Here is an 18919-nt window from a genome sequence, read left to right as displayed (position 1 = left end):
TGGCCACTTTGTGGAACATCTTTGCTCAACCCACTAGCATGACCCCCAACCTTCCTGTCACTTGCCATTTTAACTCACGTCCGCATGTCCGTTCTTGGCCTGCTGCAATGCTCCAACGAAGCCCAAGCGAAACTCAATGTATCCCAAACATTGTTTTGTCCCAGTTTAAAAACCCTCCTTCCTCCTCCCCTACAGAGCCATCTGTCACTTGTTTTTAAGTTTTGCTTTCACTGAGCAACTTCTGGCATCTTCTCCAGCCATTAACACTTCCTCTCTCTCGTGAGTTGCATACTTTTGTTGCAGTCTCTCCCAGCTCACACCAATCACTGACATCCTACACTGCTCCACTCTCTCTCATAAAGTATATAATCCAACACATTTCTCCCTCCCTTTAACTCTGACAAAATCATATGGACTTGAAAGATTAACTCTATTTTCTCTCTCCACAGATGCTGCCAGACCCACTGAGCTTTTCCAGCATTTCCCTGTTTTTGTTTGGGATTCCAGCATCCACAATATTTTACTTTTATCATAATTATCTATTTCCATTTCCCCTCAAATGCTTGTCTAGTTTCCTATCAAATGCATCTATGCAATTCAACAACAAAAGTTAAAGTTTATTTATTCGTCACAAGTAAGGCTTACATTAACACTGCAATGAAATCACTGTGAAATTCCCCTAGTCACCACACTCCGGTGCCTATTCGGGTCAATGCACCTAACCAGCACATCTTTCAGACTGTGGGAAGAAACTGCAGCGGCTGGAGGAAAACCCAGGCAGACACTGGGAAAATGTGCAGACTCCACAAAAACAGTGAACAAGCTGAGAATCGAACCTAGGTCCGTGGCGTTGAGGCAGCAGTGCTAACCACTGTGCCGGTCTCCCGGTAAAGAATTCCACATTCTCACCACTCATTGGGAGATGAAAGTTCTTTCAAATTCTCCACTGGATTCCTTAATGACTTGAAGTGGGACAAAATTGCAACATCAATACAGACACACAATATAGGAGCAGAAAGAGGCTATTCTACCCTTTCAGCCTGCACCGCCATTCAATAAGACCATTGATCTGTTTCTGTTCAGTTCTACATTTCCAGATGCCCACTGATAGCCTTTGATTTCCTTGTCTAACAAGAATCTATCTCCATCTTAAAAGTATTCAGTGACTCCATCTCCACAGCCGTCTGGGGTAAAGAGTTCCAGAGTCACAGAACTTTCAGAGAAAAAAATTCTCTTCAACTCTGTCCTAAAAGGGTGGCCCCTGATTTTAAAACAGTGTGCCCTAGTTCTGGACTGACCCACAAAAGGGAATATAATTTCCACGTCCAACTTGTACAGACCTTCAGGATCTTATACACTTCAACCAAGTCACCTCTCATCTTTCTAAACTTCACTGGAAACAAACTAGTCTAACCTTTCCTCATAAAAGACAACCCACTCATTCCAGATATCAATCTAGTAAACCACCTCTGAATCGCCTCCAATGTATTTATATCCTAGCTCTTTCAAACAGCCAGTACAGGCACTCAGAGCTGAAAGACCCCCCATGTGTGGCTATAACATTTTGTTACTAATATATGGGTCACTTACCTCCAAGCATGCGGCTCAAACATTTTACACATTCCTCTGCATGCCGAACAAGGAGATCCTTTTCCTGTTTGATTGAGAATGGACATCTGAAAAGAGAATATAAAGAAATACAAAGATGATAAAGTCAGCCCATCAAACTCAATTAGCCCACAAAGCCCGTACAACCTATTCCATGATAGACTCCGTCCAACCCGCTTCTTGAGGAAAGCATCTACAAAATCTGTGTTTACGCTGGACTGATGCTTATTCTACTCAGATTCAGAGGAGAATGAAGACCAAATGCTTTGAGTTGCAAATATATTGGATAGTGATGAGTAAAGAACCACTTTTGGTAATAGAAGGCAATCCAAACTGGACATTTTTAGGCCAAGCCACAAGCACTCAAACATGGCTCAAACTCCATGACTTTGGGTACAATCTGGTATGAAATTTCTAATATCCCTCCATATATTTCCTGTGCTTTTACAACTGGTGACTTATCACCATCTGTGAATTTTGAAAATACATATTTTGAAAGGCTGTGCACACCGAAAGAGGATGAAAAATCTTCCTCAATATCAGCACCATTGTTCGTCCCTCCCTGCTTACCCGGGGAATTGCTGAGGCCTACAATTCCAGTTAGGAGCTCTTGCGCAACAGCGGATAGCATCCCTGCCTCTGATGCAGAAGCTCCAGGTTCAACTCCCACCCCAGGGCTTGATGGTCAAAGAAGGTGCATTCATAACACAATCAAATAAGTTGAGTATCGACCTGCAAAATCCTTCCAAACATGCCAATGGGTAGCAGTAAGAGTGAGAGACACTCCTGTACAGCCGTGCTTAATGTGGGGTGGCACCCCTCAAGCTATAACCCTCTGGTGACAGAGTAGCAACCTGTTTCAGGAAAAAAAGCTCACTATAGGAGCTGATGAAAGTCTGCCCTGCGCACCACTAGGAGTGGGAAGAGAAACAACAGCACGGTGGAATGCTGCCTCATAGTGCGAGGGACCCAAGTTCAATTCCAGCCTTGGGTTACTGTCTGTGTGGAGTTTGTACATTCTCACCGTTTCTGCGTGGGTTTCCTCCTGGTGCTCCAGTTTCCTCCCATAGTCCAAAGATTTGCAGATTAGGTTGATTGGCCCTGTTAAATTGCCCCTTAGTGTCCCAAGATACATACATTTGGTGGGTAAATATATGGGGATACGAGGTAAGCCTGCATAAGAGTCAGTGTGAACTCGATGGGCCAAATGGCTTCTTCAGCATTGAAGGGATTCTATGATTTCATTCTATAACTTAGGAACAACAATCACAATCTCAGGTTTGACTTCTAATTTGTACCAATTTAAATTACCTTCATAAACATGTCAACTCACTGGATTAGGGAAAGGGCCCTCACTACTGGCCAATGTTGGCAGGGATATGTCTACTGATTATAGGATTAGCTGCAGCTAGAATGCCCCCCATTGTTGGATAATTCCAATAGTCACCAGAAAGGCTACAGGATGGTCAGAAGTAGCAGAGATCAAAAGGCCGATTTAGAACTGTTCCTCAGCAATGAACCAACAAATTCAGGACAGTTGTGGAGGGGTAGGAATAAAACTGACATTCCTTAATTACAATGTAGACTTTAGAATTTAGATATGGTTTAAAGCTGGATTCAACTCCCTCTGACACTGTCGTCACCAATGAGTTAACATTTGTATTTTTAGGAGACCAGTGAATTTTATTCCCTAAACAGTCATACTTCCTTCAAACTTACCTATCTGTGCTTTGCCATGGTCTTTAATTACAGGAACACAATAAGCAGCAGGGAAAGGGGATTTGCAGCCTGTGAAATTGGGACTGGATTCCAACCCAAGTTTATTTTCACAATTGGAACTTTGATTTTGTTGATTCACCAAGTGATGAGGAGCTAGGATCTGAGCACTGGTGACTAACTAACTGCTGTTACTCTGCACTATTTGCATGTTTGCATGTCCACCATCCTGCAGCCATCACACTGTCATGCACAAGGAAGGCCAGCCCATAGGATCCCTAATAGGGCAACTTATGGTCAGTGTCACACACACAGGCAGACAGACCACAAAGTGAACGTTTCTAAACCCTAGTCCAACTACATATAATCCATACCCCTTCCCCACCACCAATCCTCAATTAGCATGGCTTTAATGTCTGAAAACATACATTAGAAAGTACTAAGTCATTGCTTAACTTGATAAACGATACTCTCAACCACTGTTCATCTAATTACTATTCCACTAGCCTTGGCTTTAAAAAGAAAGCACTTAACACAATCCTGGAAGTGTCTAACATTCCACAGCACTCCCATCACAACATTATGTGTAACAAGCGCTGCTAATCAGTCACAGGCCATATTTAAAACACAACCATAATCTTATCTAGCTAAAGAAGTATTAACATCTCAGGAAGGGATCACTGTGCTGCAGTTTATTTTAATACGCAAACTCCCCCACCCCTCTCCACTACAGAAAAAACAGGATTCAGTCTCTTAAACAATGAGTAATATTATTGGCATACTCAGGTCCTGGCATTGGACTCCAAGCAGAACTCAAGAGGGAATGGAAACCAGACATCCCTACCACAGTCTACTCTGACCTCCAGAAAGAGCAACACCCCACTGCCACATCCGTGGTTAGAACTGCTACCTCACAGCACCAGGGACCCGGGTTCGATTCCCGGGTTGTGTCACTGTCTATGTGGAGTCTGCACATTCTCCCCATGTCTGCATGGGTTTCCTTCAGGTGCTTGGGTTTCCTCCCACAGTCCAAAGATGTGTGGGTTAGGTGGATTGGCCATGCTAAATTGCCCCTTAGTGTCAGGGGGATTAGCAAGGTAAATACATGGGGGTTACAGGGATAGGTCCTGAATGGGATTGTGGTTGGTGCAGACTCGATGGGCCAAATGGCCTCCTTCTACACGTAGAGATTCAAAGATTCAACTCTTTCAGCCTCAAGGGAAGTCTGTACCCTCTTGAAGAAATCTCAATCTGTTGGTCTGTCATCAAAACTTGCGTTTGTGTAGCACAAGATTCCAAGCCGCTTCGCAGGAGAGTGATCAAGAAAGATTTGTCAAAGGACAAGTTACCAAAAGCATGGTCAAATGGATAATTTTAAGGAGCATCCTAAATGAGGATGGGTTATGAGGAGATTCCAGAGTTTAGCACCTAGGTAGCACAATATGCCAGTGATGGAATGAATTAAATCAGGATGCACCAGAGGCCAGAATTTTAAAAAATATATTAATTTTACGGGCATCACTGAATAGGCCAACATTTATACTGCCCTTCACAAGATGGTGGTGTGCTTCTTTCTTGAACCGCTGCAATCCCTGAGGTGTAGATACACCCACAGTGCTGTTCAGTGGATATTCCAGGAGGAATGCTAAGATCTTAGAGGGACAGAATGAGTTTACAGAGATAAAAAGGTGAAGCAAGACCATCAAGGGATTGGAACACAAGCATGAGGATTTCAGAAACATGCCATTGCCATGATAGAAGCTAATGTGCAATCAGGGGGCACAGGATGAATGGGGTGAGTGGGATTTGTTGAGAGTTAGGATACGCACAGCAAACTTTTGAATGAGCTCCCATTTACAATGGGATTTGTACATCGTACGTACTACACACACTTCACCGAATTGCCACATGGAATGACAACATTCCTCCCTCGAACGATATATAATGAAGAAAGACCTTCACATCAATACTGGTATTCCAGTTCTAAACCCAGTGCTCTAATGCAAGATGACATCAAGTCTGGGTGTCCTGAGTTTTGTTACTCGTAGAATTCCTACAATACAAAAGGAGGCCATTCGGCCCATCAAGACTGTACCAACCTCAATCCCACCCCAGCCTTATCCCCGTAAACCCACACATTTACTCTTAATCCCCCTGACACTAGGGTCAATTTAGTATGGACAATCAACCTAACCTGCACATCTTTGGCCTGTGGGAGGAAACCGGAGCACTCGGAGCAAACCCACGCAGACACAAGGAGAATGTGCAAACTCCACATAGAGGGTGACCCGAAGCCGGAATTGAACCCGAGTCCCTGGCAGCATTGCTAACCACTGTGCCACTATGCTGCCCATCACGGAGCTTTCAGCAGTTCAACCTTTCACATAAACAGAAAATGCTGGGTGTTGGTTGAAGTGTGAGATGGGAGCCAACAAGTCTGTCAGCAACAATCGTGGAAAGGGCAGATGAGTTAATGTTCTAATGTTTCAGGTTTGTACACTTTTCATAAAAGAGACATTTAGGTGTATGAATATAAGATCAGTAAGTGTGGAGGGAACAAATAGAGAGGTGTCCATTCTCCTCTCAGTTTTTAAGCATATTTACTTTTCTCTCTCCCCTTTATCTGATTGAATCTTTCTGCTTTCTTAGTTTTCATTTTGAAAGGCCCACACCCTCTTCTCACCATAGGAGTTGATTGATTTGTGTTCCAGTATTTTCCACTGCCGTTTCAGATTTCCGGCAAATGCAGTATTTTTTACTCCAATAGACTTTTTGTTTTACTTGCTGACAGGTAAATCTTATAAAGCAGAAAATTATTTAACAGTGACATTTTAAGAAGCTTCTTCCCAGGCACCAAAGAAATGTCTTCTCTTTTGGGTCTTGGTTATTTCTAAATGAGGATTACACCTTCAATAAGTTACAGTTTCTAAAAATGGGCTTGACACAGATCAGTTGTGTAGCGACTCCAAGAGTAACTTAACACTCATAACCTAAAGTTCCAACAGTAAGATACTCAGGCCAAAATAAGCTTTCCTAACTTAATTAGAGTTTGTATTTTTTTCCAATGCAAACCCAAATTCCTTGCACTGGCAGCATTCTCTTATAGAGCTACTTACAGTTTTATATGTCACACGATAGCCACACAGAAGCAGTAGTTTTCTTTGGAGGAAACCGCATTGAAGATGGAGGGGGAAGCTGGATCAATGTTTCTGATGTTTCTTTGCAAAATGGAAAGCCTTAACTAAGTTACAACAACATCTGTTCTCTTCCGAAACTTGGTCCAATTTCCTCCACTCTTCTACATAATTGAAATGCCTGGTGCCAGCGACTTGTTGTCTGTGTCGATACCATTTCCAGCGCAAGAACATTGCCTCTACAACTGAATTATCAAAACTGCACAATGTTGGGATCTGACAAATACCTAACTGGAATATAATCACTTTTGATGTTATTCTATCCTTCAGTCTGTATCTCAATGACCATTTTTCAATATAAGCTCATTCTCAGCACTGAGCTATCACTCCACAGACTTATCCACTTTAATTTAAACTCTTCCCTAATCAGCATATTATAATTGACAGATGCCCCCTCCTTATGACCCACACAAGCTAGTTTTGCATTATATACCACAGCTGTGTTCCTATGTTTATTCAAGTTAGTCATTATTTATTAAAAAAGGCAAAAGTCAAAGATTTGCCACAAATAAGAATGGGATGCAAGGCAAAGAGCGACATAATTTGATATAAATTGGCAATGTCACTCAAAGGTCAAGAGAGCAGCTGATGTATGAATCATGACCAAAATTTGGGTTAGTGCATACTGTTGCACAAAGTGCCTGATCCATGCTCCAACTGACTTTAATCTTTACACGAAGGGCATAAAACTAAGTGCTTCAATACAGTTCTAACCATGCTTTAGGGAATGGCCTTGGCGATGACCCCATTCTCCTATAGTTCTGCTATCTCTTCCACCCTCTTTCTTGTCATTCAATGATCACCTCCAGTTATTATGTATCCAACCTTTTGCTGATGATTCAAATCCACTCTCAGCAACCTCTGTTAGATGTGTGACAAATCCCATTTCTTCAGGGGTGCAACTTGCCCCTTGGCCTTCATGACGATCTAATTAACCCTACTTCTACCAATTCTTCAAAGGCAAAATTTATTCACACCAGTGCAAGTCCAACCAGCAAGCACTACTGAAAATGATGAGACAGCTACCTTAATTCTCCTTTATCCATTATATCCCCAGCATGACAAATTCTTCTCATATGAAATGGAACTCCAAAATCCCTCCCACTTGTAATGCTGTCACCTAGACACTCAGTTTCCTTCTCTTCTCCAAAAGCAAATCAATTCTCTTTAAAAGGCCAAGTCTATTCAATATTTGCAAACAGCTCATGTGTTCCAGACAGAATCATAGAATTCCTACTGTGCAGTAGAGACTGTTCGGCCCATCAAGTCTGCACCGATTCTCTGATAGATTTTATCAGATCCTCTCCCCTGCTTTATTCCCGTAACTACACATTTACCATGGCTAATTCATCAAACCTACAAATCTTGGGAGACTAAGGGGCAATTAAGCATGGCCAATTTGCCTAACCCACACATCTTTGGACTATGGGAGGAAACCAGAGTACCTGGAGGAAACCTATGTGGACAGGGGAGAGAATGGGCAAACTTCAAACAGTCACCCAAGGCCGGAATTTAACCCAGATCCCTGGCACAGGGAGGCAGCAATGCCACCATTCCACCCAAAAGACACAACATAAGCAAAAGGACATCATCTCCCAAGAAACCTACAAGTCACCTCTAGGCTGTTTCTCTCTCTTCTCTCAAATGTACTGTTTCACATGCTTATCCTTCTCTCTACAGTTTCACCGCACTGAAATCATGACTTCTTGCATTATCCCTTACTTAGTTCACTTTCCCCCCGTAGCTTCAAGTTGTGGAATGCTTTACCTTCCTTCGTCCACTCTTCCCTCTGCAATTTTTTTAACTTGAGATTGGCTACAACCAATGGTAAACCTCATCTTATCCTTTTTCTTCAATCTCAGTCCTGAAATCTGGACCTTGACCATTTGCCTCAATGGAATTTTAAAGTACTATCATTCCTCACTGAGTGTAAATTTATCCTCGGCCCCAATAATATAAACTTTGAGAGGGAACCAGTGATGGAAGCCGAGTGATTCTCAAGGCTGCTGTCCGCGGTCAACTTGTCAGCAAAATGGTTTACTGCTTGTATTCCCGAACAATAGAAAATAAGGGCTATGGTTAAATCTAAGATGACCTGCTCTGCTTCCTCTGTCCTGCTGCACGACTAATCCTATCACTACTCTAGCAGCCAAACCTTGGTCACAGATGGTGGCGTAAAACCCGAGTTCAATCCTCTCCCTTGTATCACTCTTTTACTTCCACCTTCATCCTGAAATACAGTTCTGTAGAAGGATCGCATGGACTTGCAACATTAACTCTTTCTCTCTCCACAGCTACTGCCAGACCTGCTGAGTTTATCTATTTGAAATACAACAGTACCTATTTCATAAAGTGTGGAGCCCTGAATTATCAGCAGTGCCAACAAGGAGAGAAAGGATAATATTCAGCACACTTGTGACAGTCACCTCAACTTCTAATAGACAGTTCTTGGAGGGCTATTACTCTGTCTGGGTAGAAATCTTAGATCTTGGGCTTTTGCTAATTAAAATATTGTCAAAACAGCCACAAAAATGCTATAAAATGCAAAATCTGAGCACTGCAAACGGACAAAGTTGTTGTTTTATTCATGGGCTGTTAAGGCTGATAAAACAGGAACAGAACAGTTCAGTCCTGGCTATTTTCTGATTTAGTAAGGGCTTTGTTGAGAGGTGAGTGATATGAAGTCAGTAATATTCACCCAATGACAGACATCACTCATCCAACACTGCAAAGTGACAAAAGGGTGCTGCATAGCTAGAACTATGCAGCCAAATTGTAGTCAGTGAATAACCACATACCCTGGGTCCTAAACTCCTAACCAAACTAATACAGACAGGCACAGGGAAAAAAATACTAGCGTGGGTGAGTTCCTAACCTCAGTTACACTGTGAGCCATTGCACTCAAGTTTTGTGCAGCATGAATGCTATGTCGCTCCATCATTCACTACCAACATCATTTTTAATACATGCACTTTCAGTAACATGTGCATTGACAGCACAAGATATGGGAGAGGTATCTTGCATTGTGATCTCTTCATCATTCTTATTCACAATTTGAATGTTGCTGCTCTGTCTGTGATAGCCACCTGACGAAGGGACAGGCTGTCCCGAAAGTTTGCGGCGTTTGCTACAAATAAACCTGTTTGGACTTTAAACTGGTGTTGTGGGATTTGTGTTTTACCTCAGTCCAATGCTGGCATCTCCACATCATGTCATAGCCTGTCCATTTCTCCCTAAGTCTCAAACTTCTGTACGGGGGCAAGGAAAAGCTTGGCATCAAGTTACCTTCTCCAATTTCTGGGCTCTATTCTCCATTGCTTGACAGTCATAACCTTTGATTCCATTTCATTGATACTAATAATGGTCAATGTTTCTCTGAAATTTCCAGTTTTGTGCCAATTTATGTCTATTTATGTTCTATTTATGTTTTCTAGTATGCTCTGCCCTTCTTTACAATACTATGCAGCCAACATCAAAGCTTACAGCACGCAATCCTTTGGTTTTTTTTAGACTCAAACTGATTATTAGCTACCCATCAGTATGCCTTTTGCACTCTCCAGAACCTTGATGCTCTATTGCACCATCAACCTTGACCCAGGTTCTTGATTTCAAACTTCCTTTATAAAAGCAAAGTTCTGCCTGAAGTTGAAACAGAGATTTATAACTGTGTATCTTCTCATTGCAGACTATAAAGTTCTGTAATGTCTACATTTCAACACTGCGTTTAAACGGGTGCGACATGACTGAGGCACAGCGAATGGGAAAACTGTGGAAAATGGAATCCAATGTTGTCAAATGTGAGGAAAGAGGCAGTGGGATGAGCACGCTTTACAAGTCTGTTTTTCTGCCTCTGTTAGTTCAGAAAACTCAAATAATATCTTCACACAATAGGATACAGAATTCACTTGGTGAAAAATAAACCATTGCAAAAAATTGACGTTGTCTGGTTTACATATTTTAGAAGTTCTCTAGCAACCAGGTTAATAAACAATCTTCTGGGCTTGACTACTATCAAGTGGAAAGCCAAGTCTTGATGTTTCAAATCCAAATACCTTTTTAATGATGTTAATTATTGCCAGTCAACCTCTTTGGTACTGAAAATCAACTACTACTAGTATGGAGTCTCATTCCTGTAGGCATTAATTGAATCATAGGATCATAGAAATCACCAGCACAGAAAGAGACCATTTTTTCTGGGATGGCTAACAAGCCGAATCTCACTTTCCAGCTTTTGTTCTGTCACTCTATAGATCATGGCACTTCAGGGCCATACCCAAGTACTTTTTATAACTTTTAATTTAGAAATGTGTGCAAACTTAGCTCTTGAACTCAAAATAAGTTTCATTCAAACCAAATTTGAGTACCTGTGGGGAGTTACTTTAATTGTGTAAAGCTTTCGAGAAACACTTATACCATCAGCTTTGCACTTAGTAAATTATTATTTGTTTTGATTATGCAGTGTTACAAATGAACACTTTCTCATCTGGGGTTTCTCACGTACCATGGATGATTTCAGAATCACAGAATCCCTACAGTTCAGAAGGAGCCATTTGGCCCACTGAGTCTGCATAGGCCACAATCTCACCCAGGCCCTATTGCCATAACCCCATGCATTTACCCCAGCTAGGTCCCCTGGCCTAAGGGGCAATTTAGCCTGGCCAATCCACCTAACCCGCACATCTCTGGACTGAGAGAGGAAATCAGAGCATCTGGAGGAAATCCACGCAGACACGGGGAGAATGTGCAAACTCCACACAGACAGCGACCCAAACCGGGAATCAAACTCAGGTTCCTGGTGCTGTGGAGCAGCAGTGATAACCACTGTGCCACCTTCTCATGTTGTGGTATAGGTGGACACAGTAGCACACTGCAGTTTGAGATTTGCAAAATGCCAAATTTAACATGTTTCAATTTCTTATTATGTTTTCTTCCTGTCCTTTTCCTCTCTCTTAATCCAATCTCTTTCCATACATGATTTGGGGTGGGACAGTGGCACAGTGGTTAGCACTGCTGGCTCATAATACCAAGGGCCGAGGTGCAATTCCCAGCTTGGTTCACTGTGCAGAATTTGCATGTTTTCCCCATGGGTTTCCTCCGGTTTTCTTCACACTCCAAAGATGTGCAGGTTAGGTTGATTGCCCGTTAGTGTCAGGGTGACTAGCTAGGTAAATGCATGGGGTTATGGGGATAGGGCCTGTGTTTGTGGTCGGTACAGACTCGATGGGCCAAATGGCCTCCTTCTGCACTATAGGGATTCTATGATTCAAAATCAGATTCACCCACTCCAACTTGCACTTCCTCGCTTCACTAATTTCAGAAGTCCAGAATTACTGGTGAAAGGAGAGACACACAGAATGGTTCACCTACTGCCCAGATACCCTGTTCCCTCAGGCATTTAGCTTGAACTTTCAGCAAATTACCGCACGATTCTTTTTGAACTTAAAGCGTTCAAGAGCAAGTCTAAGCAGCAGCAGATGCCGCTGGATGACTTGCCCCAGCCAAATTAGCCCATGACCCGCTGAAAACAAATCAATCCCATCTGACTGCGGCATTGGGAGCTGGAGTAATGACTGCTGCACTTCCACTTTTTGTGATGCCTGCCGGCTGCCCAATTACTTTCACCGCACACTGAGTTTTAGCTTTAGATACTTGAACAGGCGTGTCTCAGTCTGAGCTGAGAAGGGTGAACGGGCAGATGGCATTGCTTCCAACACAAAGTTACTCAGTTTGGTATCCCGTTTCTGCTTCTTTTCAGGTCACCGTGCACAGGGCTGTGTGCAAACTTCGCTTTTGGAATCAAAATAAATTTCATTCAAAAAAAGAATTCGAGTGAATTATTTTATTAACTGTGGAAAGCTTACGGAACAAAGGCTTCTGTGAAACTTTTATCCCACCAGTTTCACATTTAGTAAAGCATTTTTTTGTGACTATCCAGTGCTATAAATGAAGGGCAAAAGGACTTTTTCATCCGGTGTTTTCACATACAGTGGATTATTCTACAATGCATCTCATGCTGTGATGCGAGATGAACACAAGGTCCAGCAAATAGCAAATGTGTTTTAATGACCAATTAATCCATATTTTTTGGCAGTGTTGGCTGTACTACTTCATAGGATAGTGGGAGAATTTGTTACTTCTCCCTAACTTGGGATCTTAAATTAGAGGCATAGACAAGGTTTCTACTGAAAGCCTTACCTCCAGGACAGCGCCTGGGACACTGCCGCACTCCCTCGGTCCTGTGGAAGTGTTAATCGCGGCTCAAGACCGGGGTCGGGGGTGGTAAACGCAAACTCTCTCGACTTAAAATGGAAATCGTTGTCAGAGGAAACAAAGCAAACAAACATTCTACAGCTTAATCAAACTATATACACACACAAAAAATATTTATTTTCAGAGGTATGGAGATGCGATAGTCTCAGGCCGCTATATGTTTGGGAATAGTTGGCACAGAGGAACTGGTTTGGGAGCAGGAGGGAGACTGAGGGGGGTCTCTGTGCAGTTGTAACGAACAGGGGTAATTTCAGTCTCGCCGGCAATCAGTTACCTTGGCGCAATATAAAAGCGTCCCGGGCCATCCCCGGGCTTCCGGGAATGCTATTTTTAAACCGCAGACAGAATAAAGCAAAATAGCCTTTTCAGTGAAGTGCAAAGGAACATTTCCAGCCAATACTGAGAAGGCTCATTCCAGGAAGAAGGAAAAGCAGTCACCAAGTCCCTGGGCTTGGTACAAGCCAGGGAGAGAGGGAAAGAGGCAGGAGACTGATGATTTTCGAAAGCTTCCCCCCCGATCCCCCCCCAGTAAGCTTTACACTGAAATAATTCACCACAGCTACTAGAATGGTACTTGAATTAAACTTATTTTGATTTCAGAAGCTAAAATTGCACAGAGACTTATGCACCTTGTCTGACCTGAAAAGAAATGCTGTTAGCTACTTGGGAAAGAGTACTGATACCCTTCACAAACCAGCCAGAAGCCTGGATAGGTCCCTGGGCGCCAGATAGCTTACAACCCCCTGTGCTCGCAGTCACTGTATAACAACTTGTCCAACAATAAATACAGTGCAAGAATGTTTTATATATCCAGTTTCCCCTCCCACAGACACTGGCTTTGTCCTCTCAAGCTCACCCGAGCTGTGGATGGTACAAATTGTGAGGTCCCTACAAACAGGAATGATGTGGAACCTCCGATTTTTACCTGGATGAGGTGCTGGAAAGGGCACGTGGAGTTGTACTGGGAGGGAGGGTCTGTTAGCCCACCCAAAAGAAAATCCGGCCCCGGTCACCGATAAGAAACTTGAAAGACAATCCAATCCCCAGCAGCTTCAACAGACAAGTTGCAACTTTTGCACCCACGTACATTCACGGTGGAACCTCAAGCGGGAGGCTGAAACTCCTCCACACACGAGATGCGGAGGAGATACCTGTTGTAACTGAGTGCATACCAGGGGAATGCCCATCTCAGAAACACCCAGGTTATTTCACTTTCACTTCGGACAGCACAGTCACAGTGGATTCAAATTCAGACCTACCTTCTGCATCCCCGAGTTGAGCTCCATGTGATCAGACTGCACTTTCTAAATGTTGGATCAACTCCCCACCACCAGCAGCACTGGTCTACTTGGCTGACCAGTTTGCAAAGCCAGCAGCAGTGCTACTATCTTAGCTTTGTGTGTGTGTGTGTGTGTGTGTTTCACACACACCGACTGTAGTTGGAATCCAAAGGTACTTTCACTTGAGAGAGAGGACAGAGCTTTCGCAAGTTGCAGAAGCGAATCAGGACGCGTGCAGAGTGATTCTGCTTATCCCTCTCCAGCCCTGGCGGAGGGGAGGGTCAGCCTCTTTACACCCAGTTTGGGGGAACGCCCATTGCTGGCTGGCTTGATGTCGGTCTGAGCTCATTTGATGGGTGCATTGTCGAAAAATGCTTGATTCATTCTACTCAAAGCCGAGAGGGGAGCGGGGCGACTTCCTGCTTCTAATCTTTTCTTGCCTTTCAAGGAATCGAAGTGATACTGGCCAGACTAAACCACAAGCCAAAGAATGTTTCATTCAGTCCGGACTGACATTTGTGAGTGGAATTTAAATGGCAAAATGTTTCAATTAGCTATTCAGTTTATGTACAACTCACTTCAGAATAAGTGAAGGCTATGTAGTTTGCGTGCGTTGATAGAAGTGGATTAGTTAAAGGGAGATCAGTGATTAGATTGAATTTTGAGAAAATAACGAAGGAGTTTTAAAAAATGATTTGGATGTGGGCGTGTTTAGGCTAGATTCGGTAAGGACGGCAAATTTCCTTCCCTAAAGGGGTTAGACAACCAGATAAGTTTTTACAGCAATGGTCATCATTAGACCTTTAATTCCAGTTTCTAATGAATTCAAACCTGTTACAGAGGGATTCAAACCTGGGTCCCCAGAGTACCACCCTGGATCTTTGGATTGCTGGTCCAGTGGCAATACTGTGGCACCAACACTTAGTTCACTTGATTTATTATTTTGTCACATGTATTAACATTCAGTGAAAAGTATTGTTTCTTACGCACAATACAGTTAAAGCATACCGTTCATAGAAAAGGAAAGGACAGAGTGTAGAATGTAGTGTTACAGTCAGAGCTAGGATGGAGAGAAAGACCAGCTTAATATAAGATAGGCCCATCCGAAAGTCTGACGGCAGCAGGGAAGAAGCTGTTCTTGAGTTGGTTGGTATGTGACCTCAGACTTTTGCATCTTTTTCCCAACAGAAGAAAGTGGAAGAGAGCGTGGACAGATTTTCTGACCTCGTTGGTCCTGAAACTGTAAAATTCCAACCGAGGTCAACGGACCTTTCTATGGTTCACCCCTCGCTCACTCCAATTCCCATGACGGGCAGGACAGTAAAATTCTGGCCTATGTCCAGGGTACATGATTATTTTGGCTGCTTTTCTGAGGAAGTGTAGGTGGAATCAATGGATGGGAGGCTGGTTTGTGTAATGGATTGGGCTATGTTCACAACCCTTTGTAGTTTCTTGCAGTCTTGGACAAAGCAGGAACCATACTAAGCTGTGATATAACCAGAAAGGATGCTTTCTATGGTGCAAAAACAGGTGTGTCGTAGTGGACATGCCAAATTTTCTTAGCCTTCTGAGAGAGTGGAGATATTGGTGGGCTTTCTTAACTACAGGGTCAGCATGGAGGGGCCAGGAAACTCCCACCATGCTCCTTTTTGGGTCAGTGCACCTCACCAGCACGTCTTTCAGACTGTGGGAGGAAACTGGAGCACCCAGAGGAAACCCATGCAGATACGGGGAGAATGTGCAGACTCCACACACTCAGTGACCCAAGCCAGGAATCAAATCCGAGTCCCTGGTGCTGTGAGGCAGCAGTGCTAATCACTGTATCACTGTGCTGCCCTTTTACATTTGCCACACTGACCAGCCCAATTTGCGTTTGCAGTTTGCTGGTGTCTGGAAACTTACGTGAAGATTGCAATTCCAGAATTGTTATGCAAACAAGAGACAGGAACATCCTAAAGTAGACGCATGAGCTTCCCAATTTAATAATCCTAGCCTTGTCCTATAGCATACGGGCATCCATTTTGATCCTGCCCCGGTCCTTTCACTTTAGCCCATTAATATCCCACACCACATCTTATTATTGGACTTATCCAATACAATTCCATTGCGTGTAAACCCCTCGCACCACATCAAATCAGATAAATTTAAATGATCACTCACCAATTTAAAACAGAATTATGCAAGAATAGACCATTGAAATTTAACTAGCCCAAGTTTACCCTAACTTGTTAGAGAATATCTTGTGCAACACTTTATTAAAGGCGTTTTGGAAGTTCAAGAAATGCTATGTCATATTGTGCACACTACACTGAATCACACAAGGTATGTCAGTGAACAATGTGACAAAGATGTTTCAGATTCCTTTCTTAGTTTTCTGGCATGGGTGATGTGTATGATGTTATTGCTTTTCATGTGACAGTGAGGAACAAAGTATCGCCAGACATTGGCACACTTAAAGGAGCATAAAAAGACCATTCAGCTGAAATACTTATGGTTAATTTATTGAATATACGGTTAAGGGAGTCAGTGGGGACTGACTGCTTCAGTGCAAATTCAAGAATGACTTGGTGTATAACTGCAGGAAGAAATGAATAGAATGGTATCGTGGGTAGCATGGGTAATGATATTTATTAGACTGACTAGATAAACCTCAATGGTCTATTCTTGCATAATTCTGTTTTAAATTGGTGAGTGATCATACAAATTGATCTGGTTAACAGAAATCCTGATGTTGTGCGAGGGGTTTACACACAATGGAATTGTACTGTTGAGGTGTAGGATTCTTTGCTCTTGATAAGGATAAGTCCAATAATAAGCTTGGACATCAAGATATAGATGAATTAGAACTTTTTCCAAATTTTAATTTTGGTAAAACTTAAACCATTTTATTTGGCTCCAACTCAAAAATTTTCCCCCAATTCAGTTCTCCCTCAGAATGATCAAACATAACATTCAGTAAACTTGGTGTCCTATATGGCCTGGAGCTGATGTACTCTATTTATATCCTAGCTGATATATCTCAATCTCTCTCTCTCTGTATATATATCTATATATCAGGTCCATAAATTTCTATTGCTGATATACTCTACATCCCATATGACATAACTGATGTATCTCTTTCTCTCTCTCTCGCTCTGCATATATATTACATATTTGATCTATTCCTTCCCACCTCTGCAGCCTCTTCTAAATCCTACATACCAGTACACACTCTCTGCTTATCTGACTCTCTCCACTCACCTGACGAAGGGGCAAACCCCAAAAGCTTGTGAGTTTACTATCAAATAAATTGGTTGGACTTTAACCTGGTGTTTTGAGACTTCTTACTGCGTTTACCCCAGTCCAACGCTGGCATCTCCACATCATTTCTGACTTTGTTCCAGTTTATCTTCCCTTCACCCTCCAGTCCACCCATCACTCTTGTGGCAGTGCTTTCATCTATCTAGAATCCTTTGCTACCTTGCTCCCCATCCTTGCAGGGCTCATCATCATTTCTCACTTTAAACCTGCCTTTAGTAACATTCTCAAACTTTTCTCTCATTGTTCAATGCCTGCTCTTTGTCATTTGGATGTTTACTGTATTGCTGTTGTTCCTGCACAGATGGAAGTCCTGAGCAAAGAATTGATTCTCTGCAAATGTGAGGATTGTGTTCCTTTAGCAACTCTTAAATATTTCCATGTGGTTGCTCATAGTTCACAATACCCAACTTCTTCTAGTGTACTAGGTTAACATCAACACCAAATTAGAGTCATAGAATTTTACAGCACAAAAAGAAGCCCTTTGGCCCATCATGTCTGCACTGCCATCAAGCACTTATCTATTCTAATCCCCTTTTCCAGCATTGGACTGTCACCTTCCGCATCATTGGCATTTCAAGTGCTCATTTAATGTTGTGATGGTTTCCACCTCTACCATCCTTTCAGGCAGAATTCCCCAGATTCCCATCACCCTTTGAGTAAAAAGTTCTTCCTCAAATCATCTCTAAATCTCCTGCGCATTGTGAGACTCCTGCTTCATATCAACTTACATTGGGTTTTATGAAGCACTATTGAGTTTCTGTTGGTAGTTCTACATCAGTTGTAAGTTGTATTAAATTTCTAATGTCTTCTTTCATTGCATAATGGGGGGGGGGGCAGAAATTAATTAATCAGTATTTTCACTAATTTGCATCATCTTCAGTTGTTGGTTTTTAATTGCTTTTACGGATGCACCGTTAGAGTACTTTCTAGTTGCATCACAGCTTGGTATGGTTCCTGCTCTGCCCAAAACCACAAGAAACAACAAAAGATCGTGAACGTAGTCCAATCCATCACACAAACCATCCATTGACTCTCTCCACTCTTCCGTGCCTCGGAAAAGCAGCCAGCATAATTGAGGACGTCACAAACCCCACACATTCTCTCTTCCACCTTCATCCATTGTGAAAAAGATACAAAAATCTGAAGTCAAGTACCAACTGATTCAAAAGAGCTCATTCCCTGCTGCTATCAGACTTTTGAATGGACCTACCTTGCACTAAGTTGATCTTTCTCTACACCCTAGCTATGAGCGTAGCAATACATTCTGCACTCTCTCCTTTCCTTCCCTATGAACGGTATGCTTTGTCTGTATAGCATGCAAGAAACAATGATTTTCACTGTGTACTAATACATGTGACAATTATAAATCAAATCAAAATCAAACCAAATATTGAACAGTCTCGGCTTTCCTAGTTTACAACTCAAACCCTTGGGCTCCAATTGATGTGATAACTATCTCTTCTGCTTTCTAGCTGTTCGTGTTATGTGTCACAAGAGTTTGGATAGTCTGAATCTAGCTCCTGTTAGAACTATATCGCAGCAGACAACTCT

At 42.5% G+C, this 18919-nt stretch overlaps 1 protein-coding gene across 1 annotated transcript in view; it reads right to left on the bottom strand.

Moving 5' to 3' along the window:
- lmcd1 (LIM and cysteine-rich domains 1) overlaps positions 1-14195 on the bottom strand; it is a 63253-nt gene extending 49058 nt beyond the window's left edge. Inside the window, exons 1-2 of the mRNA XM_080184068.1 lie at positions 14048-14195; positions 1591-1676 (exon numbers count right to left, since the gene is read on the bottom strand). Of these exons, the coding sequence (XP_080040194.1) occupies positions 1591-1676; positions 14048-14074 (113 nt within the window). The 5' untranslated portion in view covers positions 14075-14195. The remainder of the gene's footprint in view (positions 1-1590; positions 1677-14047) is intronic.
- Between the last annotated feature and the right edge of the window lie 4724 nt (positions 14196-18919).

Source organism: Carcharhinus amblyrhynchos, chromosome 3 (genome assembly GCF_965287045.1).
Source record: "Carcharhinus amblyrhynchos chromosome 3, sCarAmb.v2.hapA, whole genome shotgun sequence".
Lineage (NCBI taxonomy): Eukaryota > Metazoa > Chordata > Chondrichthyes > Carcharhiniformes > Carcharhinidae > Carcharhinus > Carcharhinus amblyrhynchos.
This window is presented reverse-complemented; position numbering and strand designations above follow the sequence as displayed.